We start from the raw sequence: 23,414 nt of genomic DNA, 5'->3' as shown, positions 1-23,414 counted from the left end.
GGGAGGAGACAACTTTCTCTGTGAAGTCACAGCTTCAGGGAGAGTGTTCTGGGTGTGGGAGTAGGGGTAGGGGAATATGGGGGCGGGGGGAGTTGCCTGGTGGGTTCAGGCAAATGAGGTCAGGAAAGTGCGCCTGTTTGGCACCCCTTGGAGCCCTTAGTAAGGGCAGCATGGGATTGGGAGGGGATGAAGACAGCCCAGGTGGGTTGAGAATGGGGGTCAGGGAGGAAAACTACTTTACTGAAAAGCTGGCCTGTGGAGAGTGGGGGAAGGAAGGGAAAAATGGCTGAAGCTCCAAGGTCTGGGGCGGGGCAGGACCTAGAGCCTCTATATATCCCCCAGGGATTTGCCAGGATTGAAAGACCAAAGACCATAATGCAAGTAGGGGGTAGGGTCGCAAAGATGCTGCTTGCCCTCAGCAAAGATGAGGTTGGTGGACTATGCTGTTTCTTGAAAATTATTTTTAATACATTCAGGTGGGTTATACAAAGAGCTGGTCCCAAAGCATGGGCTGTGGCCCAGTTCCTGAGAGTGACAGCAGCACTGTGTAGTGTTTTCAAAGTCAGGCGTGGGGGTTGACACCTCGGCGTCGTGTGCAGTAGCATCTGTGTTCTGATCCCAACCAGGACTGGGGGTGCATCCTGCCACTTGCACACCACCATGGCCTAGCCCTGGCTCTGCCCAAGGACTCTCCCTTCAATTCCTTTGTTTTCACATCTGTAAAATGGGTGGAGAGAGCAGCACTTTCATTTTCTCACACAGGACCAAGGGCCTTGAGGCAGACCACTGGCTGAGCACAGGTAAGATGATGAAGACAATAACACAGCATTTTGGGCTGGTCCCAGATCTTCCTTTCTTCCTGGACAGAGCATGACTCCATGGTATGAGGGATAGGATGTTATCTGGTGGTCTTTCCACCTGCTTTTTTTTTTTTTTAAAGAGGAAAAAGAAATCCCTTCATGATGAGAAACAGAAAGGAAAGTTTGGAGCCAGCAGCACCATGTGACATGACAGCTGGGAGAAGGACATCACTTAGGCCCAACCCCACCTCAACCCCCAAATAAGGTCTGAATCTTCTTTTTTTAGTGGCTATGCCACTGACCTGTGCAGTTCTGAGCAAATCCCCTTCTTTTCCTAATGGTGAGGTTGGAAGTCTCAAACTCCAGTCTATGCTCAATAGAGGGAGCGAGAAGGAAAATGAGAGAGCAAGAAGAGAACAAAGAGAACCCGCACCTGTGTGCAAAGGAGGAATGGGGGAGATGAGGTGAAGGAGGAGGGAAGGTCTGCAGCTTCCTGTCTTCTCTGCCTGCCTGGGAGAGGGTGGATATACACAGCACAGGATGCTCCCAGGCCCTCTTCGGGCCACATGTGGCCACTTCCTGTCTACCTAATAGCCTGCAGCCTCCTGCAGTGGCAAAGCTCAGGGCCTAGGGACAGAAGAATGTATATCTGATTCTCAGCTGTGGGGCCCAGAGGGAGACTTTGGAGCCTCAGTTTTCTCTTTTGTAAAATGAGGACAAAATATCAACCTCCGAGAGTTGTCATATAGAAGCAGATGCAAAGCTTGACTTTGCACTGACAGTGGCGAAACTGAGTGCAAAACAGAACCAGATATTTAAGGTTCTAATGCTGGCTCAGTGGCCAGGGTGGGGCTGGGATGGGGAAAGAAGGGGGCTGGATAGGAAGGGGTGTTTAGGGCAGAATCAGGGTCAGGGTGCCCAAAATGAGAATGTCAGGTGGGGAAAGGGCCTGTCCAGAGCAGGATACTGAATGGCAGGGCTAGAGCCCAGGGTGACAACTTCTTAACCAGCCCCTCCTGGAGCTGTGATAGCTTGCTGGATGGCACTGGGTCCCAGACATACTCATGTGGCTCTAGTTCTCTTTTCTGGTCACAAGCTCTTCTTTTTCAGCCATTATCAGATATGACAAATAGTCTGCTTGGAAACATCTCAGACAAAGCCTCTTGGCCTTGACCCTCCCTTGCCCTGGCTTGGCTGGAGCAGAACTCTGCACACTGACCCAGCAGGGGCTGCAGAGCTCTGGAGCCCTGGGCTCCCATACCCTGAGGCCCGGTCACACTGTGTGGCCCTTGCATGGCTCTGCAACAATCTCTCCTACCAGACTGGGAGGTTCTTCAGGGCAGGAATGCATCTCATTTACCAGCATCCCCAGTGCCCAGAGCAGGTGGTAGCATCAAACAGGTACTCAGCGAAGATTTGTTGATCCAATGGGTCAACATTATTCTCTGCTGCCCCTGAAGCTGCCCAACTTCTGACTTTCACAGCCGGACCCCAAGGGCTGACACAGCAGAACACAGAGAAAGGAGCCCTGGGCTGGGATGCAGAGACCAGGGTTCTTGGAGCCTGGCTCACTGTGTGACCTTCTCTGTGCCTCTTGCTCCCTCACTGACATGGTAGTGTCTCCCAGCTTTTTTAGGCTTTGTACTGTTGGTTAAACTTCTGCCGGCGGACACAGCAACAGGTGGCTAGCGTGGTGAGGAGGATGGCAGAGACCAGTGCAAAGGTGAGGATGATGATGAGGCTGATGTTCTTGAGCCCTCCTTTGTCACAGTCTTCAGGGCGCACATGGCTCAAGGATACCTTCTCCTGGGAGCCAAGGTGACAGATCAGGTCCTGGGTGGCGTCCACATCCACACGGCCCTGGTGCAGCTGGGCTGCCAACCAGCCATTGCCGCAACAGCTCAGCGGATTCCCCTGCAGGTAGAGGCGCCTCAGGCTGGTCTCTAGGCCTCCCATGGCACTGCCTGGCAGGAGGCTAAAGCTGTTGTTCCGCAGGTCCAGCACCTCAAGTGATACAGCCTGCGTCCAGGCAGGCAGGTGACTGAGGCGGTTTTGAGCGAGATTGAGTCTCTTGAGGCAGCTGAAGCAGGGTAGATCCACCTGCAAGACCGCCAGCCCATTGCCCTGCAGTGCCAGGACCTCCAAGGAGGCCTCCAGGCCTGCCAAGGCCCCTGTGGCTACATCAAGCCCAGGATTGGCAGAGAGGTCCAGCTCAGTGAGTGGGGTGTGGAGGAAGGCCCCTGCCCTAAGAATCTCCATCTCATTATCCACCAGGTTCAGAACACGCAGGGAAGAGATGCCAGAGAAGGCGACACAGCCTGAGGGGCCGGGTTCACCTGGCCCCCCACAGGGGCTGACCCGGTTCCCCTGCAGGTTGAGCCTCTGCAGGCTAGCCAGGCTGGCAAAGGTATATGGGGGCAGGTCCTGCAGGGCATTTCCTTGTAGGAGCAGTGTCCTTAGAGACCCCAGGGCTCTGGCACTCAGTTCTAGGGCCTCTAGCACATTGTGGCTTAAGTCCAGGAGCACCAGGCAAGGTAGGGAGCTTGAGTGCCGGGCCTCAAAGGCCCGCAAGCAGTTTCTGCTGAGATTCAGGAAGCGCAGGGAGGTCAGGTGCTCAAGAAAGCCATCCGGGACCAGCTCGATCTCATTGTAGCTCAAGTCCAGATTCAAGAGCTGGGACAGGGGATGGGTGCTGGTGTTCCAGCTGGGGTTTGAGAGGGGCAGGGCCGACCACCCCTCAGAAGGTGCATGGATGCCCTCACTGCCCTGGGGTGGTCCTGCAGGGAGACGGATGAGGTTGTTGGACACGTTCAGGTAGATGAGTCTTGGGAGTGTGGCCAGGTCAGGGAAATGGAGCAGTTTGTTCTCCCGCAGGTCCAGCCAGGCGAGCTGGTACTCGGCCTGGGGCTCGGGGGCCGTCTGAAAGGCCTCAATGCTGTTGCAGCTCAGGTCAAGCACCCGCAGCTGCGGGAGGCTGAAGTCAGAGATGCAGGTGAGGGAATTCCTGGAGAGATTGAGGTGGGCCAGGCGGGGCAGGGCCTCGAAAGCGCCGTCCTCGATGTCCATCAGCACATTGCTGTGCAGGTCCAGCTGCTCCAGTGCTGGCATGCCGCGGAAGGTGTGGCGGGTGAGGCGCGTCAGGCTGTTCTCCGCCAGGGAGAGGATGCGCAGGCCAGGTGCCTCCCCCAGCAGCTGCTCCACCAGACCACTGTACAGGCTGTTCCCAGATAGGTCCAGGGAGGTCACTTGTGGCAAGGGCCCCAGACTGCTGGCACTTAGCGTGGTGCCCACAGCTAGGTGGTTGTGGGCCAGGCTGAGGTGCTCCAGGTGTGGCAGAGCCTGGAAGACTCCTGGCTGGAGGGAGCTGATCTCGTTGGTACTCAGGTCCAAGTGACGAAGTGCCGTGTAGAAGCCCAGGGGTGAGGCCAGGATACTCTGCAGCTGGTTTCCAGATAGATCGAGGGCCTCTGTGTCCAGTGGGAGTTCTGAGGGGATCTGGAGCAGGCCCAGACCCTGACACGAGACCTCCTTGTCCACCTGGGGGCAGGTAAGGAGAGCAATTGGAATGAATGGGTACAATAGGGGGTGGAAACAGACAGCCTCTTCTGGGAGGATGACGAGACCTCCTGCCAGGCTTGGGAAGCTGCCTCCTATGGTCTCCCAGAACACTTGACATCCTCCACTGCCCCTTCCCTGGCATCCAGCATAGTATGGTATTGGGCACAATGAAGCTTTGATGGGTAAAAAGATGGAGAGATGACAAATGAACTAACCCAGGGAACTAACAAAGGGAAATCCCGTACTGATTATTATCCCATTTTACAGGAAAGTGAGCCATAGATCACCTACAGTGACCTGTAGCAGGGAGCAAAAGGGCCATGCTCAGACCTAGGGCTCCTGGTTCCATGTCCTGGGTCCTTTCTATGGGGACAGATAGCTACATTTCCAGTGTTAGATGGGAATCCACTTTGCGAGAGGTGTTTCCAAAAGGGAAAACTAATTTGCGCTCCTGTCGTAACTTTTTATCTTAGCCTTTCGCCTCAGATCTCATTTAAGCTCTCATTCCATGGACAGAGCCTGGGTCCCAGTCGGCCTTCCTCGCAACACTCCCCAGATATGGCCTCCTTTCTGCTGCTGTTGCTCGACCCCCATAGCTTTCTTCCCATGGCCCAGTCCAGCATCAGGCCCTGGGAAGCAGGGGAAGGGGTAGGGGAAAAGATGGCCAGCGTCCAACTCGTGGACTTCAGTGATGGGACTGTGTGGTATGTACTATGTGACCTCCATCAAGTCACATTTCCACTCTGGGTTTTTATTAGAAAGTAACTCATCCTTCCCCAGCAGCCACTTGACATTCTACATTTTATTTAACCCTGTCAGGCACATGGTTTCATTGCTCTTCACAACCACTTACCTGTCTGATGTGATCACCCTGTTTATAGGAAGGGAGGTTCTAGGACCACCCAAGTGGTGAGGAGCAGGGCTGGGATTTGAACCCAGGTCTTGTAACTACTAAAGGCCTTACTCTCGTCCTTCTACCCAATGTGCCTTCTGGGGCCAAAATTCTTTTTGTGCAAATGCAGGTCTCCTTTCATCTCCTCCAGAGCCTCAGAAACCTCAGCCTTTCCCAGCAAAGGGGCTGGCTCCCATACCCACCCAGCTCCTGCCTGCTCCTGCCCAGCCTCTCTGTCTCCACCTACCCCTTCCAACTCATCCATCCCCCAGATGCCTGACGACTGCTTAAAAGCTCCACTCTGTGCTGCACCTCTGCTTAAACCCTGCCAGAGCAAAGTCCAGGACCCTCAGGAAGGGTATTCAAGGCTATGGCCCCTGCCAACTTATCCCCTCACTTCCTAGCCCACACACAGTGACCACACCCCCTGCTGTGCCTTCTCCCTGTGCTGGAGATGCCATCCTTGACCAGATCTCTGTGGGTCTCCTCCACCTTAAGAAGCCTTCACAGCCTGTGCTCCCTCTCTCATAGCTTTGCTGCCATGAATTGTGACTATGTGGGGATCTGTGAGACTGTGAGCTCAGACCAAACTGTTTGGGGGGATTTGGATGCTGTGGAGCTGACCCAGAAGGTGCTCAGTAATTTTTTCTGAGGAATGAGAGTCACAGACTTCATTGGTTTAGCAAAGGTCTGAGGCACTGAATCAATCACCTCTCGAGAGGAAAGAAAAGGGATGCTCCATCATTCAGGTTAGAATCAAAGACTGCTGGGCAAAAAGAGTGCAGCTCACCCACTTCCCAGATGGGGAGACTGAGGCCTGAAGATGACAGTGACTTGCATAAGGTCACAGTGAGCCAGTGGCTGAGGGGGTAGAAAAGAAACAGAGGTCTGGATGTCCCTTGCTTGACTCAGTCCCTGCCTGACTCTTCCTTCCAAGAGCCCCAAGGTAAGTGGGCAGCATCCTCAAGGCCCATCAGCCCTGTTCCTATTATACCCTCTTAGGACACCCCTGCAGTTGGGTGCCTGTAGAATCTGGGAATCCTCCCTGGCTGCCTTCTGGCCCTTGCCCCTTCTCCCCTCACAACCTCTCTGCCTGCTGGGGCTGCTATGCAATCTCTTCTTCACTGTCTCAGCTCCCTGACTTAAAGAAGAAACTATAGGAACACCATGACCACTGTGTGGACCCCACCTCTGTGTTGGACTCAGAATGTAGAGACCCCCATTTAATTCTCCTGGGTATCATCAGCCCCGTTTCTATTGTACTGCAATGGATTTTCATTGTTAAAAAGGGGTCATGACCCACAGGCTGAGAACCACTGCTCTAAGGAAACTGAAGCTTAGGGATGTGGGCTGCTCCTAATCAGATAACTGGGGGCTTAAAATTTTCAAGTTCTTTTTCCTATCAGTACAAGCCAAGTTCTGAACCCTGGGCCCTCAGCTGGCCAACCCCCCGGCTGATTCCCTCAGCACAGTGAATAACATCAGGACCATTTGCCATTAACTAAGCCTATGTGGTATGGGGGGCACTGCACGGTGCTTCACACATTGCCCCACATGCAAATCCAGGGGTGTACCACCTTGGGATGGGCAAAGGCTCCCTGGAGCACCAGGCCCTGAGAGTTGAGCCAAGACACAAAGCTGGCCAAGCCCAGAGCCCAAGATGTGATTTCTACCCAGGTGCCCAGGTCCCCCGCTCCAGAGGCCAGGCAGCAGATGGTGGGCAAGGTTGCACTGGGACACCTGGCTTGCTTCTCCAGGCCAGGAAGGAGCCTGAAGGCCAGGGTGGTGCTCAGCACTCCATTTTTAGGGCCCCCATGCCTCTCTCAGCTCTGAGCTGCCAACACTGCCTGATTTATGGGGGTCACGGGGACCTTAGGGGTACTTGCCCTGAGTTCAGAGCTGCTATTCACTCTCTTTGGGATTTCAGGATGCCACTGCTCAGCTTCCCTTGTAGGAAGAAAGAAGACTTGCCATCCAGCTCCATTTTACCATCTGGACATGGGAGGAATCAGGGTTGAAGAGGCACCAGGCAGTGGACAGCACCATGGGGAGCTAGGTTTGGATCCTGGCTCTGTCACCTCTTGTCTGTACGACCCTAGTGGGTCACATGTCTTCTCTTCAGCTCCTGAGTTTATTATTTTCCCCGTGGGTCCAGAAAGTGCTTTCCTATCTATTATCTCATTTTCCTAGAATCCAAAGCTCACCCCATCTTACCCTCTGCCTGTCGGGTTGCCAAAACCCTTCACCTCTGAGCCTTGGACTTCCCAAGGTAGAATGTGCATCTGTATTTGGTGACATCTGAGGCCTTCTCTGCCTATTATTCTGGGTTCTGGGAATCTCAGGGCTCTGAGGAGCAAGAAAAGTGGTGTCAACAGCAGGCACTATACACCCCAGGGAAGGGCCACTGGCAGGCAGCTGCCAGCCCTTTTGGCCTCCTGAAGCAGCTCCTCATTCTGTGTCATAACTTTTGAGGCCCAGGTCCAAGTGGGCCTGCTACAGGACCTGCCCTTTCCCCAGCCAGGCTATAGCTTTGAGCTCAGTGACTGCCCAGCTTCACAAATGGACCTACATAGTCACAGGGCCACAGGAACTTTAGGGCTAGTTTCCCTAAAGCTACCATGGGGTGGGAAAAAAGGAACAAAAGCAAATCAGATTTGGCCCTTGCCCTAGAGAAGGTCTTGGTCTGGCAGGTGAGATAGGCTTGAACCCATTTACCAATCATGTGTTTAGTTTGCTGGCTATTGAGATAGAGGGAAGCTTGGGAAGTACAGGAGTCTAGAAGAGGGAACAGCCAAACTAGGTCAACCTGGGAGGGGTCAGGGAAGGCTTCCTGGAGGAGGCAACATTTGGCCTGAATAGAAATAAGCGAGAGGCATCCTAGCAAGTAGTCTCAAATTAAGGAGCCCAGTTAAGGAAGGGAATTTGTCCCCCGGAGAGACCAGCACAGAGTACTCCCTCCCAGCTGGCCTATCTCAAATTCCCTACATACATACACATCCAACATTCTCCACTGGGACACATTGCCCTGTGGGGAGCAGTAGAGCTTGGAGGAATAGAGTCTAGTATGGGCCCCAGTCTTCTTAGCCGAATGACCCTGAATAAGTCAGTTATTGCCTTTGTCATATAGGCATAATACAGCTTACTTGATAGGACTGTTGGGTAAACAAGGTATTTAAACATTCTAGTAGGTGCTCGTTAAATGCAAAATATTTCCCTTTTCCTCTCTTGACTCTTCTAATTTCTCTAAGACTGGGGCAATAGGATACCCTTGGGAAGTGAAGTTGGGGAGGTCCCTACCCTGCCTGGACAGGGCATCTTACCATCTTACAGGGCACTTTGTCTTGGTGTTGGGATGCAGCCAGGCATAAGGTCAGCACGGCCAGGAGCAGCAGGATCTGGTGGCTCATGACTCTGTGTGGGGCAAGGAGGAAAGGGGAACACTATGAGACACTGGCTCTTCTGACTATCCCCTTGCCTCCACTCTATCTGTGCCTGCCCTTGGGGGGACCCCAGACCACAGCTAGAGCAGGAATAAGGGTGCTATGAACGGGAAATGGGGCTGCAGCCTGTCACAGAGTGTCTCCAATACCAGGCCAGGGAGCCAGACTGTTACCCAGGGGAAGTAAGAGTATTCAAGCTGTGGGTGACCTGGTCAGATGAGAGTTTTCAAAAGACCTCATCTGATGGAAGATAGCTTAGAGGGACTGTGCAGGAGGCCAAGGGACCCTGAGGGCTATCCTGGGGTACTCTCAGGTAGGACAGAGACAGGTGGGCCCCTGACTCCATTTTCACCCAGGTCACAAGCAGGCTTCTCCATCCTAGCTCCTTAGGCCCCATGTGGAATTCCTGTTCTCTGCCCCCCTTTTATTTTGTTCTTTTTCTTTTGATTCTTTGATTCTCAAGCCCTTGCTATTGTTCATGAGCTGGGCCGCCCGCCTTGACAGGAAGCCCCGCGGGAGGCCTGCCCTGTCCCGGCACTGTTGTGGACTTCCCCAGGAGCAGGCTGCCAGACCCTCTACTTTCACTGAAGCCACACATCATGAGCAGCCTGGGGTAAGGTTGCGGGGACAGCAGAGGCCCTCAAAAGGGCTGAATCCTAGTGTGTCTGAAGACATGAGACAAACACAAGGGATGTACAAATTCATCTGTCAATTTCACGCATTCATTCATTCATATCTTTATTAAATGCCTCCTCTTGTTGGGCTTTGTGCTGGGAACCGGGGACACCAAAATATGCATAGAAATGACCATAATATGGATAGAGAGTATTAAAAAAGGACACATAAAGCCCTCCAAGAGCACTGGTCTCAGAGTCGTCTGCATCGGATCATTCCCTCTTGTCTCATCAACTTACCTACTGTGTGACCTTGTACAAATCATTTCACCTCTTTGAGCCTCATCTTTTTCATCTGAGGTTAATGACAGCCACACCAAGTTTTGTTAAGAACCAAATGAGATATAGTCTATGGAAATGCCACTTATAGAGACCTCATTAATGCATGAGGCATTCTTTCAACACTTTACAAGTATTAATTCATTTAATCCTCACAATAATTCACTGACTTGGTTCTGTTGCCATGGTCCCCATTTTACAGAAGGGAAAACTGAGGCTCAGAGAGGTTAAGTAATGTGCCCAAGGCCACATAGCTAATAAGTGGCAGGCCCAAGCAAGTCTGGCGCCTGGGTCTGTGTCCTTAACCTCTATACCAGAAGGTCTCCCACAAAGAGTGCTCAACAAATGAGTGCCAACTTGTGACTCTGAAGGATGTTTTAGGAGAAAAGGCATTTACAGTTAGGTGCAGTGGCTTACACCTGTTATCCTAGCACTCTGGGAGGCTGAGGTAGGTGGATTGCCTGAGCTCACCAGTTCAAGACCAGCCTGAGCCAGAGTGAGACCTTGTTTCTAAAATTAGCCAGGCATGGTGGGCGCCTATAGTCCCAGCTACTTGGGAGGCTGAGGTAAGAGAATCACTTGAGCCCAAGAGTTTGAGTTTGCTGTGAGCTTAGATGCCACAGCGTTCTACCGAGGGTGACAAAGTGAGACTCTGTCTCAAAAACAAAAAAAAAAAAAAAAGAAAGAAAAGAAAAGGCATTTACAGGGTTTAGATGCCACAGCACTTACTGAAGGTGACAAAGTGAGACTCTGTCTCAAAAAAAAAAAAAAGAAAAGAAAAGGAAAGGCATTTACAGGGTTTCTGAGGGCTGTGTTTTTGACTTCAATGAATTTTAAATGAAGACGGCTGCTCTGAGGTCCTTTTAAGGACCACAGTGGTACCTATTAACCCCTATTCCCTGGTTTCCCTCAGGGCCATTACAGGTTACACGTTCACAGGAAATTTTGCTCTACTATTTGAAAAACAGAACATCACCGCCTATTTGAAAGCTAGCCTACTCATAATTGTGTGAAAATCCTTTTGTGGGGCCTTCGAGGGCATTGGGGAGCATGCCCTGCCTAGCTAGCTCTTCTCCCTAACCTCCTGTCCCCCACTGCTCGTATTCTGGGTTCTGGATGCCTCATTTTTCCTCCAGTTCCCAGCTCTAAACTTTGCTTCCTCTCCGCTCCTCTTCTGCTAAATATCTTCTCATCTTTCAGGTCTCAGGTGAGATGTCACCTCCTCTAAGAAACCTTTGGTTCCCAAAGTCTGGGCTATGTCCTTCAGTCCTCCCAGAGTCCCCAAACTTCCAGCGAGCACAGCACCAAGCACCCATGGTTGGGTTACACCCCCCCATGGGGGTGCCCCTAGAGCAGAGGGGGCTCACTTCCCTCTGAAACCCATCTTACAGCACTTGACAGGCCAGTGGTGCCGCAAAGAATTGACATTTGGAGTCTCAGTGACATGGTGACATTAGTGAAAACAGCTCTCCCTGCTATATTCCTTTTCCCTTTCAGTGGGTTCTGATTGCTTTCCCTGACAAATAGACCCCAGATCTGCCCACCTCCCTCCACCATCACTGCCACAGATTGAGGCACCACTCCAGTCTTGGGCCTTGACCATAGCAGAAACCACCTCAGTCATTTCTTTCCTTGCTTCTCCCCTGACCCTTATAATCGATCCTAAACATAGCAGCCAGAGTATTATTTTAAAATTATACGTCAGATCACAAATCTCTAATGTGTGAGAATCTTTGATAAAATACACGCTTTTACACACTCTCCTGTCTGACTCCATTGACAATTCCAGCTCTCTCACTGCTCCTTAAACACAGCAAGTTCATGCCTGCCTCAGAGCCTTGGCCCTGCTATTCCCTCTGCCTGGAATGCTCTTCCCCAGCTCCTCACACGTTTACTGTTTTCCTCACATGTGTCCTTTCCTGATCTTTTATTTCTTATCCTATGGGAACAGCAGTCTACTGAGTAGGAGCTCACTACAGATCTAGAAAGGTGGGGGCAAAGGCTCACTGCAGTGGACCGAGCGGTATATACAAGGTGAGGACAAGGAGAGGTCCCCATTGAGTTCTGAGCTTGACGGCAGGAATGCCAAAGGGACCCTACTTCCTCTTGCCAAGTGCTACCCTATCCCCAGGATACATTCAGGAAGGACCATCCCTAAAGCACATGGGAACTCTGCCCTGGCATCTGATGGGAAGGGGCCCCTCAGCTGTGGGTTCTCTCAGTGGTGCACAAGACACGGTATGGAGCATTTATGAGTGAGTCTCAAAGGGAGCACTGGGGTCACTTAGGCCCAGACTCACATCGAAATTTTACCACTCACCAACCCTGCTCCTGGGGGAAAGCTCCTTAACCTCTCAGACACTCAGGGTCTCATTTCTAGATCAAGCAGCCTGGTTTTCATTCTGCTACCCGCTACCCCCAGCCATTGTAATGATCAAGGGGAGAAAGGCTGTGAAGGTGCCCTGGATACTTATTGTCCTTTCCAACTGGGACAATGACCCATAGGGCTGAACTCCCAGATGAAGTGTGCTGGGGGGGGGGGGCAGACCCACTGACCAGTGGCCTAGGCAAGATGAGGCAGGAGACATCTCAGGACTCTGAAGGAATGTGTGTGTGTGTGTGAAAGGGGTGGTGGTGGAGACCAATGACTTCTATCATAATAAGCCCATCACTACTATTTAAGGATGTTAGATATTCTTCTGAGCACTTGACCTATATCATTTAATTCTCACAGTCACCCATTGAGGCAATTACTGCTTAATTCCTATTTTATTGATAAGAAAACCGAGGCTCTGAAAGGTAAAGGGACTTAGCCCCAGAGTTACCTACCTCCTCAGTGTTCTGGAGCTGGGATTTACCCAGGGCTACATGCTGTGTTTTCAACAGCACATGCTAAGCTCCCTGAACCATTCCCACTTTGCCCATGAAGAAAAGAAGTCCCAGAGAGGTGACTTACCCAAAGTCACACAGGCAGCTAACAGCAGAGGCAGGATCAGAATCTAGTCCATCTGCCTCCAAAGCAAATGTTTCCACTACACCAGCCAAGATCTCCCTCCCTAACCCAGCCAGGACGGACCCCTCATACAGGCACTGGAGCAGAGCAGCCTAGTTCACAGCTGGGCTCTGCGGTCCTCCCTCTCCCTCCTCTGGGCCTCCATCAGATGACTGGCAGAGAGGGGTCCTGGGAGAGCTGCTGAGCAGTGAATCACTGAGGGCAAGCCCGGTTCTGGAGACATGTGCATCCCACGGGGGAATTAGACCTTAACCCAAAGGAATGTGGCTGTGATGGCAGAATTTCAGGCAGCTCGGGGTGGGGGTGGGGGTCCGTCACATTTTACCATCCACGAAAAATGCTGGCTTCAGAGCCCCTTGGTGAGCGGTAGGTACCCCCCAACTCCACCACAAGAGACAGGCTGCCTAGTTCTGTGGGATGGCAGCCCCGTGCTCGGCCGGGATGGGAGGGATGTAGGAACCCTGAATTCAAATCCTGGTCTGCCCCTGACCACCTGTGTGTTCCGGAGCAAGTCCGGGTCTTTATACTGTTGTTTTCCCAGCTGTCAAATGGGAACGCCGGCCTCACCCCTTCGCGGGAAAGATCAGTGCAGACGGGAGCCCTGGAAACCTCTCGGGGCTGAGGGAGGATCAGCCCCGCGTCTACGCGCGAAGTGAGAGCTGGTGGGGTCGTTCCTATAGACCAGTCCCAGTCAGGCTCAGCGCTCAGTGCTCGCGAAGGCGCGGGACAGTCGGTTCCCCGAGGGGCTGGCTAGCTTCGCCCGCTGGGCGGCTCCTACCTGGCTCAGCGCAGCCGCAGCTTCTCTCCTGGGCAGCCTTGGCACATCTTGCTCAAACCTAGCCCCCGCTCCCACCCCACGCCAGACCCCGGGGTCACGGCCCGAGGAGGAGCCCGCGGAGCCGGCGGGGCTCCGGCTCCAATTTAAATACCTCTCCGGCCGACCCGCCCTGCCACGCCCCCCATTGGCGGACGCCGCGGGGTCCTAGCGCCTGGCACGCGTGACTCGGTTTATCCGGAACTGGGCGGGGTGGGGCGCGGGTATGTGAAGCATCTTCTTCACGCTGGAACCTCTGCAGCGAAGGGGCGGAGAGAGGTTCAAGGAGACGGGATGAAGGGCCAGGAGGGAGAGGGGTCGCAAAGGAAGCGCTGTGGGAATAAGGCCGAGTGGCCCCCGCACGTGCAATTGGCGGCCTGCGGGGGCCCGAGAGGCGGGTGGCTCTCGGAGCCGTGAGTCCGCAGAGGAAATCCGGCCTGGCCCCGATTTCCCAGCTGCCGGCGCCGCCGCACTTACGCGGGGGGCACAGAAGAGGTGGAGGGGCTGAATGCGGAAGGAAATGACCTTTCACTGGCCTTGGGGCGGCCACGGAGGGGGTTCCCCCACACCACAGCCATTCCTCTGTCGCATCCAGGCAGGTCACTTCCCCTCTCTGGATTATGCTGTAGTGTCTAGACCAGTCCTCCTTCATCATCTCCCAGACCCTTACGCAGCCTGTGAAACAGCTTCATCTGTCTCCAGTTTTCAGGTGGAGAAACTGAGGCTAAGGGCAGCGGACTATGAATATAAATAAAAACTGATTGTCTGAGACTAGGAAGGCCCCTGTTTATGGTCGGAGAAACAGAGGCTCTGAAAGGTTCAGTGGCGCAGCCAAAGTCACACAGCTTATAAAATCAGGGATTTGAGCCCAATCTGTCCACAAAGCTGAGTCCAAGCCAGTTTGGGCTTCATCTTACCTGAATGTTTTACGTATTGTGCAAAAATTGGGAGGCAGTATTCTTTTAATTCAGGGGTTGAAACGGATCTTCCCCCAAACTGCCTCCCTTCTAGATGCCTTGATCCTACCACATGCTCTGCCCTGCTGAGTATGGACTCCAGGATGGAGGACCCTGGGGAAGGGGGGTCATTGCCATCCTTCAGGCTCTGGTTCTAAGAATAAAATGTTCCTCCCCCTCTATGTTTCTTTTCCTTGGTGCTCAGAGCCTTGAGAGTGGGGCAGGGGGCTCCATTTTACAGGCATGAGAGTGACTACCCAAGGCTTTATGGCAAATCAGAGTAAAGCTGGCTTAGACGAGGCTGGATCTTCTGAAGGCTATATGTGCTGTCTTTTCTTCACCCTGTCCAGTCCACTGTGAAGACAGACCTGGACAGAAGGGGTTAACTCAGAGAGGACAAGCAGGTAGCTCAGGACCCTGACCTAGGTAGCCTCAGAGGAGGGAATAAGGAAAGGCTTTCCTAAGGAGGAGGTCTGAGTTGCAGTGAGGGGATGGGTAGGAGGTGCAGGTACAGAACCACTCAGCAGGGTCTGGAAAGGGTATCTGAACTTCCCCTTCCTTCTTATCCACACGAGGCCTCAGATCTACACTTACAGGAGTTTAGCACTAACGCCAAGAAGTAGCTAATATCTTCCCCACTTTACAGACAGAAACACTAAGGTTCCATTTGACCAAATAGAGTATTAGAGCCCAGAGGGGATGTTGGATGGACCAGCCAGGATTTGTGGGTATTCCTGCTGTACCCTGTGGGTTTCCTTTACCAGGTCCTTGTCCAAGGTGCCAAATGTATAGGAAAGTGCTTTGCAGCCACCCTGCAGTGTGAGCTGAGCAGAGCATGACTGAATGACATTCGGCAATTCCTGGCCCAGGAGGCAGTTCCTGGCCCAGGCTGAGTGAACACTGCTTCTTCCCAGGACTGCCACCAAGCGGAAACCGCTGGGCTGGGGCAAGGCGGGGCTGGGGTAGGGTGGGCTGGAGGTGAGTCGCCCATGTCCCACATGCCCCCAGAGGCTGTGGTTGTGGTTGTTTATGGGGTTCTACCTTACTCCCCAAGAGTTGGAGACAGATGGGCAACCAAGCTTGCCCACCCACTGCAGATGCCTCTGGGGACCAGGGGCTAGAAGCTGGGAACCCCACACACTTAGCACCCCTTCCTTCATCTCTGCTTCTTCGGCAGCCATGGCAGTCATGTTGTTGTGTAACTTTTTTTTTGAGACAGAGTCTTCTTACTTTCCCTCAGTAGAGTGCTATGGCCTCTTAGCTCACAGCAACCTCAAACTCTTTCAGTGGTTCTCTTGTCTCAGCCTCCTGAGTAGCTGGGACTACAGGCACCTGCCACAACGCCCAGCTATTTTTTAAGATGGAGGCTCACTCTGGCTCAGGCAAGTCTTGAACTGATGAGCTCAGGCAATCCACCCTCCTCGGCCTCCCAGAGTGCTTGTTGTATGACTTTGGACAGGTTGCTCAATCTGCAAAATGAGACTAATAATAGGACTTCTTAGATGACGATCACATGTACCAGTGTGTGTAAAGTACCTGGTTGGCGGGACTGGCCCATGATACTTGCTCAGGAAACATGGCCTCATTCCCTGGCAGGATAGCTGTTGCATAAAAATATCCAACACCTACCCTCGTGGAGCTCCCAGACCAGATGGGAGATGGGTGGGAACACAGAGGATGCCTGAGATCCAGGCTGAGCCTGAGGAGGAGGGGTGTGTGGGAACTGAGAAGGGTCTGCTTTGCTTGGTTGCCATGTGGAGGGTACTTTCTTTTAAGGACCACCAAGCCAGCTTTCTGCCCAGTGTTTCTTAGCTCCTGCTCACACACTTCTAGAAGTGGGGAGTGCTTCTGGACAGCCCGTGACCTATAGCTTAGACTTCACAGTGGAGCTTTGTATGGAAAGGGTCCATCCCCTGGTGTATCTGTCAGTGAACACAAGAGCCACATCTTTTCCTGTGTCCTCAGGACTACCATTCTGAGATGATAACCCTCCCAGGCCCAAGTCAGGCTCCAGGCTCCCTGGGTGGGTTTGCCTAAGGCAAGGTGGAAACCTGAGAGTCCTATGTCAGAGCTAATGGCCCAGAAAGGCAATGATGTGCACATCCTGTGTGACCTTCAGTAAGTCACTAAACCTTTCTGAGCCTTTTTATTCTCATCTAACTGTAGAATCAGAGTGAGAACGACTATGGCACCCTAGACCTCCAATTTATTTTTCATTGCTTTTTGCAGAACATATACTGTGGGCCTGTCCTGCATCTCATGTGGCAAATCAGAGTAAAGACAGTCATAGACAGCCTTCCAATTAGATGTCTTTATTCTCAGTTACTGACTAGGAAATGAAGGCTCAGAGAGATTAAGTAAGTGGCCAAAGTCACATAGCTTTGGAGCCAGAAAATGAACCCTGGTCTCCTGACTCCCAGGCCAGGTCTCAGTGCAAAGATGTGGCTACCCTCATTCCCTGTGCCCAATACCCACATGGGCCCCTGAGAGTCAGGGAGTTCCCTTATTAGGTCTCTGCCTTCCAAGGAAGAACCCTGGGTTCCCCTGATCTTCCCCAGCCACCCCTCCTTCTCCCTATGGCAAATGGGCTCAGATCATACCAGCTATGGGCCACTTCCTAAAGGGACAGTAGGACATTATGAAATGTTGGGTGATGTATCTCTTGCTGTGAGGAATAGCTGATCTGTTTAATGGGAATCATAAGGGCTTGCTGGTCCAGGCCTAGTGCCAGGTACTTATTTCCTTCCCATGGCCATCTAACCAGGAGCTCACTCTTGCTGCCCCCTTTTGCAGAAGAGGGGCTGAGGTACAGAGGGATTCTGACTTGCAGGTGGTCACACAGCTGATAGGCAGGGCATAGCAAGCACTTCCATCTAAGTCCTCAGGCTCCAAGGCCCTCACACGTGGCCAAGGACTTAATTGGTTGGCTTTCAGTTCTCACTGGGGGCACAAATCACCCATCACTGTGGCACTTGGAGTTACCAAGGGAAGAAGAGCAGGCATTGGTGAAGGCCCAGGTATCCCTCTTGGCTGCCACATGGAAGACTCCTGCTTCAGAGCCCTGTCAGTTACTAGTTACTACTGTCAGTTACTACTGTGGCTGAAGGGTCTGGAGGCTCCCAGAGGCCCCAGGGGAGGGGGTAGAGAGTTAGGTGAGAGAATTTGAGACTGGGTGAACCAGGCAGGGCAGGATCAGTCTCCACAGCCTGACTGTGCTGAGCCGCGGACCGTGAAACCACAGCGTTCCGCAGCACCCAGGCTGCTGGGAAGCTGAGGCCTGGTTCCTTTGAGTGGTGCAGTTTTTTCTTCCTTTTTAACCATTTGAAGGCTAACTCTGACGTACCATTTTTTTTGAGAATCCAGGGTTTATTAGCATGGGTTTTGGTTTTGGTTGTGAGATCACAAAGTATCATCTCTAAGGTTTCAACAGGAAAACAGAGCCAAGCCCAGGGTGATGTGGCTACAAACACATGAGCCCCTGAAGGAAGCATTACTGAGAACAGAGGTGACCGGCCAGCTGTGAGGACCTCCCTGCTGCAAGGGAGCTGCATAACCTTGGGCTGGTCACTGTCCCCTTGCTGGTGCAGTTTCCTCACTGCAAAATGGAGATAGGCATCTTGCTAACTTCAGGGGGCCTTCAGGAGACAATGAGAATCTGTAGAAAGCTGAGTAGTATAAAAATCATCCTTCTCACATGAAGGTCTGTGATTCTATGGTTGACTGAAAGGACTTGTTGATAAAGGGAGCTCCCAGAAGTGGGAGACCAACGACCAGTTGAGTTAGTCCTGGGAGGCCTGGCCTGGGAGGGGAACTGAGTCAGGGACACCCTAGCACTGTAGGCTCGGGGGGACCCAGGGCAGAGGTGCCCCTGTCCCAGTTCCTTAGGCAGGGCCCTGCTCCCATGTGAGAATGGGCTGGGGCCTAGGCAGCATTCCCATGGGAGCAGACCTACCTCCACCAGGTCCCTGGAGGCCCCTTCCCAACTTCAAACTAGATTTCAGGCTCCTCACTGGGCTGTCTTTCAGTGGGCTGTAGAGTCTTGTCTTTCTGGGAGTGGCCAAAGCCCTGAGTGCTAGCAGAACTTATAGAAACAAGCTTTCAGGTACCAGGTGATCCCCATAGACAGTAGTCACCTCCTGAATTTTCAGAGAATCCTGTCTGCTATCCTTCTTCCACTTTGAGAAGGATAGCAGATTCTGGGCCCAGAGAGGGTGAAGACGTGGCCTGGGGTCACACAGTAGACTGAGAATCTGATTCTCCTCTTCCCACCCCACATTCTTCCCTAGGCTTCATGCAGAGGTTCAGGTAGCAACCTCTTCAAGGGGTTGTCAGAACAGATTGCTGAGCTGCCCCCACCCCTGGGGAGTCCGGTTCAGTAGGTCTGAGGCAACCCGAGTCTGCACCACTAGCAAACTCCTGGTGGAGCTGATGCTGCCAGTCCATGGACACCTGGGAGCAGTGCTGGGGCAGGGGGCCGGCAGGCTTGGTGGCAAGGCTCTTACACCTGTGCAGCCTTTATCTATGAAATGGCCGTAACTGTAACCCCTCCCTCCCCGGGCTACAGAAATGAAGGAATAAAGTATCAATGTTATGGTTAAGGGGATTATTAATCTTTTTTAATGAGTAAATTCAAGTTGGGAAGGGAATAGGCTAGGCCAGGTGGGCTTCTAAAGCTGCTTTCATGTAGTTAGTCCTTACTACAGCCAATTAGGTAAATATTATTATTATCATTATTGCTATTATTATTTTCTTGTGTTGCAGATCACCCATGAGGAAACCTAGAGAGGGAGGTTAAGTAATCAACTTAAGCTTGCACGGCCAGTACAGATGAGGCCAGGCAGCAGGGCTCCTGTGCCTCCTCACTCACACTCCACTGTATTGAGTGGAGCATTAATCAGCCAAAGAGTGAAGAATCTAAACTCAGGGGCAGCGCCTGTGACTCAAAGGAGTAGGGCGCTGGCTCCATATGCCAGAGGTGGCGGGCTCAAACCCAGCCCTGGCCAAAAACTGCAAAAAAAAAATAAAAGAATCTAAACTCATAGGTGGGTGAGGTGGAGCCTGAGGAGGGCAGAGTGGAGGAAGAAGCAGGCTGGTTTCAGAGAGAGACCCACCTAGGTCCCATCCTCACTGGGCTGCTCACTGCAAGTTGGGGCTGGCAGCCTCACCTCTGGGAACTCTGTAAGTGGGGGCAGCGATGGATGACAGGAGTGATTTGAAAAGTGAGCTCTCTGAGTCCGCCACTCACTAGTCACCCCTGGTGATCCCCGGCTAGGGCAGGGTTTACAGTTTTTGACTTTTTACCTTCCTTTTCAGGGAAGCTGAGGCTCTGCAGGGGTAGTAGCTAGCTCAAGGTCGTATAGCCAGGCCCTTTCTTCTATTCTGGGCCGTCACCCCTACTCCTGTTACATTCTTCCACCTGCTGATGGGAGCCACATGTGGGCCCCTGACAGAGTGCACCTGCAAAAGCTCCCCCCCCCCAATATCCTTCATATGTGCTCTCAGAGGCAACACAGGATGCACAGGGCCGCGGCTCATGAAAACAACAAGTATGCTTCAACCTCATCCAAAAATCTCAATTCACAAACATTTCAGAGTCACCCTCACAAGTCACACAGTCATCACACATAGATATACACACACCCTGCACAAATTGAACTCTCAGATATGCTGCACACGTGAGAAACACATGACAGACATGTACGTGTGACATAGACATCCCCACAAACACCGCATTCACAAACACACCCCACACATCGCACACAAACACTGCTCACAGCCTGTATATGTAAGTCTTCCTGTGGGGAAGACTTAAAATACCTGTGCTCCCCCAGCCCAGCGGCTCACACAGCACCCGTGGAGCACGGATGGCCTCTTGTTTGTGTGCACACACATTCCTGTACACACGTACCCCATGTACATTAATCATGGGACCCCAGGATTAATCCAGACCGGATGCTGTGAGCTTGGACACTCAGCTGGGGCTGGGGTTTTGGAATGCAAGGCTATGGATCCTAAGGGGTGGACACCTGTCCCCAAAGTCATTCTCTTTTCTAGGTCTGGAAGCTTGGAAATGGGTGATGTGGTCTTTAGAACTGCCGCTTTCTGCCATCTCCTGGGCTGTGTGACTTCTGCCCACTTGCCTGCTCTTTCCCCTGCCTAAGTCAGTAACCGCCTATCCTCCCGGTGGACAAGCCATGCTTCCTGCTGACAGGCTGGACCCCTCTCTGCCTGCTGGCTGGGGAACCTTCCAGCAACCCCTCTTACTGAAAGCTCTCTTGCCAGCACGGAACGTTCCTGTTTCACAAGCCCCTTCCGGGCCCACCAGGTCCCCTCCGGCTATGACCCCCTGCTCTCCTCTCCTCCTATCTGGACCACATGGGAGCTGTCACTGTCTCCGATTGCCAACACTCCTCACTTGTCTCCAGCTCCTCCTTCCAACAAGCTCATCCACGGCCTCCATGGACGGGCTATGTGACCGCTTCCTTCACAGCCTCACTTTCCTTGGCCACTTGGCATGCCCTCTCCTGGTTCTCTCCTCTCCTCTCTGGCATCTCCCGCAGGATCCTCTCGCATACCCCTGCTCCTCCTCCCCTCTTTCGCTTCATCTCTAAATGTGGAAGCTCCTGGCTGGCTGCTCCTGCCCTGGCCTGGCGTTTTCTCTCCTGGCCCCCTCCCAGGACAGCTTCCTGGCCCAGGGTCTTCCTTTCCCATTCATTCATCCTCCCTCATCCTCCACGTGGCAGCCAGATGGAATCTCTCTAAAACACAGGTCTGACCAGGTCACTCTCCTGCTTAATAAAAAGCCTTTGATGGCGCTGGGGGTAGGTGGGGGGCGTCCAAGCACACTTCCCATTTTCCTGTCTCTTCCACTACTCATAGGGGCCAAATTCTATATCACGCACCCACATATATCCTCTGCTGTCTCCTCTCTCCGTTCCTGCTCTCTCCCAGCTGTGCTCAGTTATCTCTGTCAACTCCCTCTCTCCCTTCTCACCCGTTCTCCTTCCTCTGCCCTCCCTTTTCCTTCCTTCCCTCTCTCACCTCATTTAGAGTCACCAAAGGTGAGGGCTGCAGGCACTATCCAGTGGGGTTTCCAAGCCAATAAAAAAAATAATAAAAAGCTGAGCCCACTGGCTAAGGGGGCTCTTCATTTCTGAGTCCAGGAGGCCAAGAGAAGAGTGACAATGGCAGTGGAAATGAGAAGACAGTCTTTCCTTGGGCTGCCCCAGGGAACACCTTGAATATAGCCTGACCAGTGCTAGGTAGGGCCTGGAGCAGCCCTTTCAAGGGCTCTGGATGTCCAGAGTTAAAGGGGTTCCCTGCTATCTCACTCTCCTATGGCCCCACTTACACTGCAGGTTTTGACCTTGACCTTTGTCTACAACACACTCTGGCATCTGCTTCACCTAGGACCCTGGCCTCACTTGCCTACTCCTCTGAGCCTTACCAGAAAACTCACCCATTTCCATCTGCTGGACCTCATTCTGCAGCTGGGGACCATGTTTGTGTCACCTTTTTCATATAGTATGAAGCAATAGTCCATAAGGTGGCTAGTGTGGATAGATAGTGGGGGAAGGGCTTTGCAGTTGAGGTCCAATTCTGCCACTGGCTTGCTGGGTGATGGTAGACTACATCAGAGCAGCTTCATCTAAAATACAGAAATAATAAGATTTACCTTGCATGATTGTAGTGAGGAATAAATTGCAGACATCCCATCTACATTGATACTTCCTTCTTTTCAGTGACATAAAGACCCTTCCACAGGCTGCCCAGTGTGGGGCCTTGAAGACGTGCCTGGGAAGACTTGGATCAGCCCTTTAAAAGGTCCCTGGGCCTTTGGTTATTCTTGTAGTTATACTTTGGGTAATTGCCAGTGAACAAGGAAGCCAAGGCTGGGTGCCAGTGGGCTAGAGACAATAGGGGATTTGGGGACCAGGGGTGGTAGGAAGAAGACGGGGAAAGGTGCGGCAGCTGCCAGGGAAGGGGCTCTGGGAGAGAGAATTGAGGTTTATGGGAGTTTATGAAGTTGGGCTGCGTGGTGAGCTGTGAACTCTCTTCTCTACTTCCAGAAGTCCTCTCCATTTCTCACAGGTACACTGGGGAGTTGGAACTGGTTTTAGGTCTGTATCAAAGTATAGAGTGTGGGTTCAAGGTAGACACATGGGGAGAACAGAAGTGCCCCATGGCCAGCTGTCCCTAGCCCATCTGCATAAAAATAATTCTACCAATGTGCTGAGTGGGTGTAGCCATGGTTCTCAAGCTGCATATTGTGTCCAGGATTTTGCACCTGGACACAATAGTGACAGGGGAAAGTTATAGTCTCCATGCCACTGCTTCCAAGTCTTGGAGGGTTATTATAACCCCCTGAAATACTTAGAATACTTTTTATAATAAAAACCTCCTAGGTTGAAATTGGGGGTCTGAATAATTAGAGAAGACAAGATGGGCTGAGGGGTGGGGTAGGAGAAGGTTGGGTGGTCAGGGAGATGGTGGGGATGGTCAGTCAGCAGGAGTTCCTTGGTGGAGGCCTTTGGCCACCAGCAGTGGGTACGTGCTAGGTAGGAAAGTAGTGAGGTCTGTGCCACAGGTAGATGGGTGGGAATGGAGATAGGGGGCCAGCCAGAAGGACAGTGTCCATGCTGTGGACTGAGACGATGAGGCTGGGACAAAGGCGGAGACCATTACAGTGGGCTGGACAGGAGTGGTGATTGATTATGGAGTGGTGGGGAGTCATGAGAAGGGATCATCACTCCTTTCTAGGCCAGGGGACCCAGCAGAGTGCAGTCAGGGTGTTCTGGGGCTCACCAGGGAGATGCCCACAAATCAGAGACGCATCTGGGTCTGGAGCCCAGAAGGAAGATTCCAATTCAGCCTGGGAAAAAAACTGTTACCAAGAGCCTCACTCTCCTGTCTGTACATCCGCCTCCCAGGAGAGGGTGTGGCAGGCCTGAGAGCCAGTATCCAGGAAAGTGGGTATAAGATTATCAC

At 52.5% G+C, this 23,414-nt stretch overlaps 1 protein-coding gene across 1 annotated transcript; it reads right to left on the bottom strand.

Annotated features, from left to right (window-relative positions):
• Positions 1-444: 444 nt before the first annotated feature.
• Positions 445-13,557, bottom strand: LRRC32 (leucine rich repeat containing 32). The gene is made up of 3 exons (XM_012801385.2): positions 13,435-13,557; positions 8,571-8,661; positions 445-4,337 (listed from the first exon to the last, which is right to left on the bottom strand). The coding sequence occupies exons 2-3, from the start codon at positions 8,655-8,657 to the stop codon at positions 2,433-2,435; spliced, it is 1,992 nt and encodes a 663-aa protein (XP_012656839.1). The 5' UTR covers positions 8,658-8,661; positions 13,435-13,557; the 3' UTR covers positions 445-2,432.
• Between the last annotated feature and the right edge of the window lie 9,857 nt (positions 13,558-23,414).

The sequence above is a fragment of the Otolemur garnettii genome, unplaced genomic scaffold, assembly GCF_000181295.1.
Source record: "Otolemur garnettii isolate 467f Iridium unplaced genomic scaffold, OtoGar3 scaffold00001, whole genome shotgun sequence".
NCBI lineage: Eukaryota > Metazoa > Chordata > Mammalia > Primates > Galagidae > Otolemur > Otolemur garnettii.
This window is presented reverse-complemented; position numbering and strand designations above follow the sequence as displayed.

Coding starts and splice junctions, on each gene's coding strand:
- LRRC32 (XM_012801385.2), bottom strand. CDS start 8,657: ATGAGCCACCAGATCCTGCTGCTCCTGGCCGTGCTGACCTTATGCCTG. Junction 4,338..8,570: donor ACAAAGTGCCCTGTAAGATG/GTAAGATGCCCT, acceptor ACCTGCCCCCAG/GTGGACAAGGAGGTCTCGTG.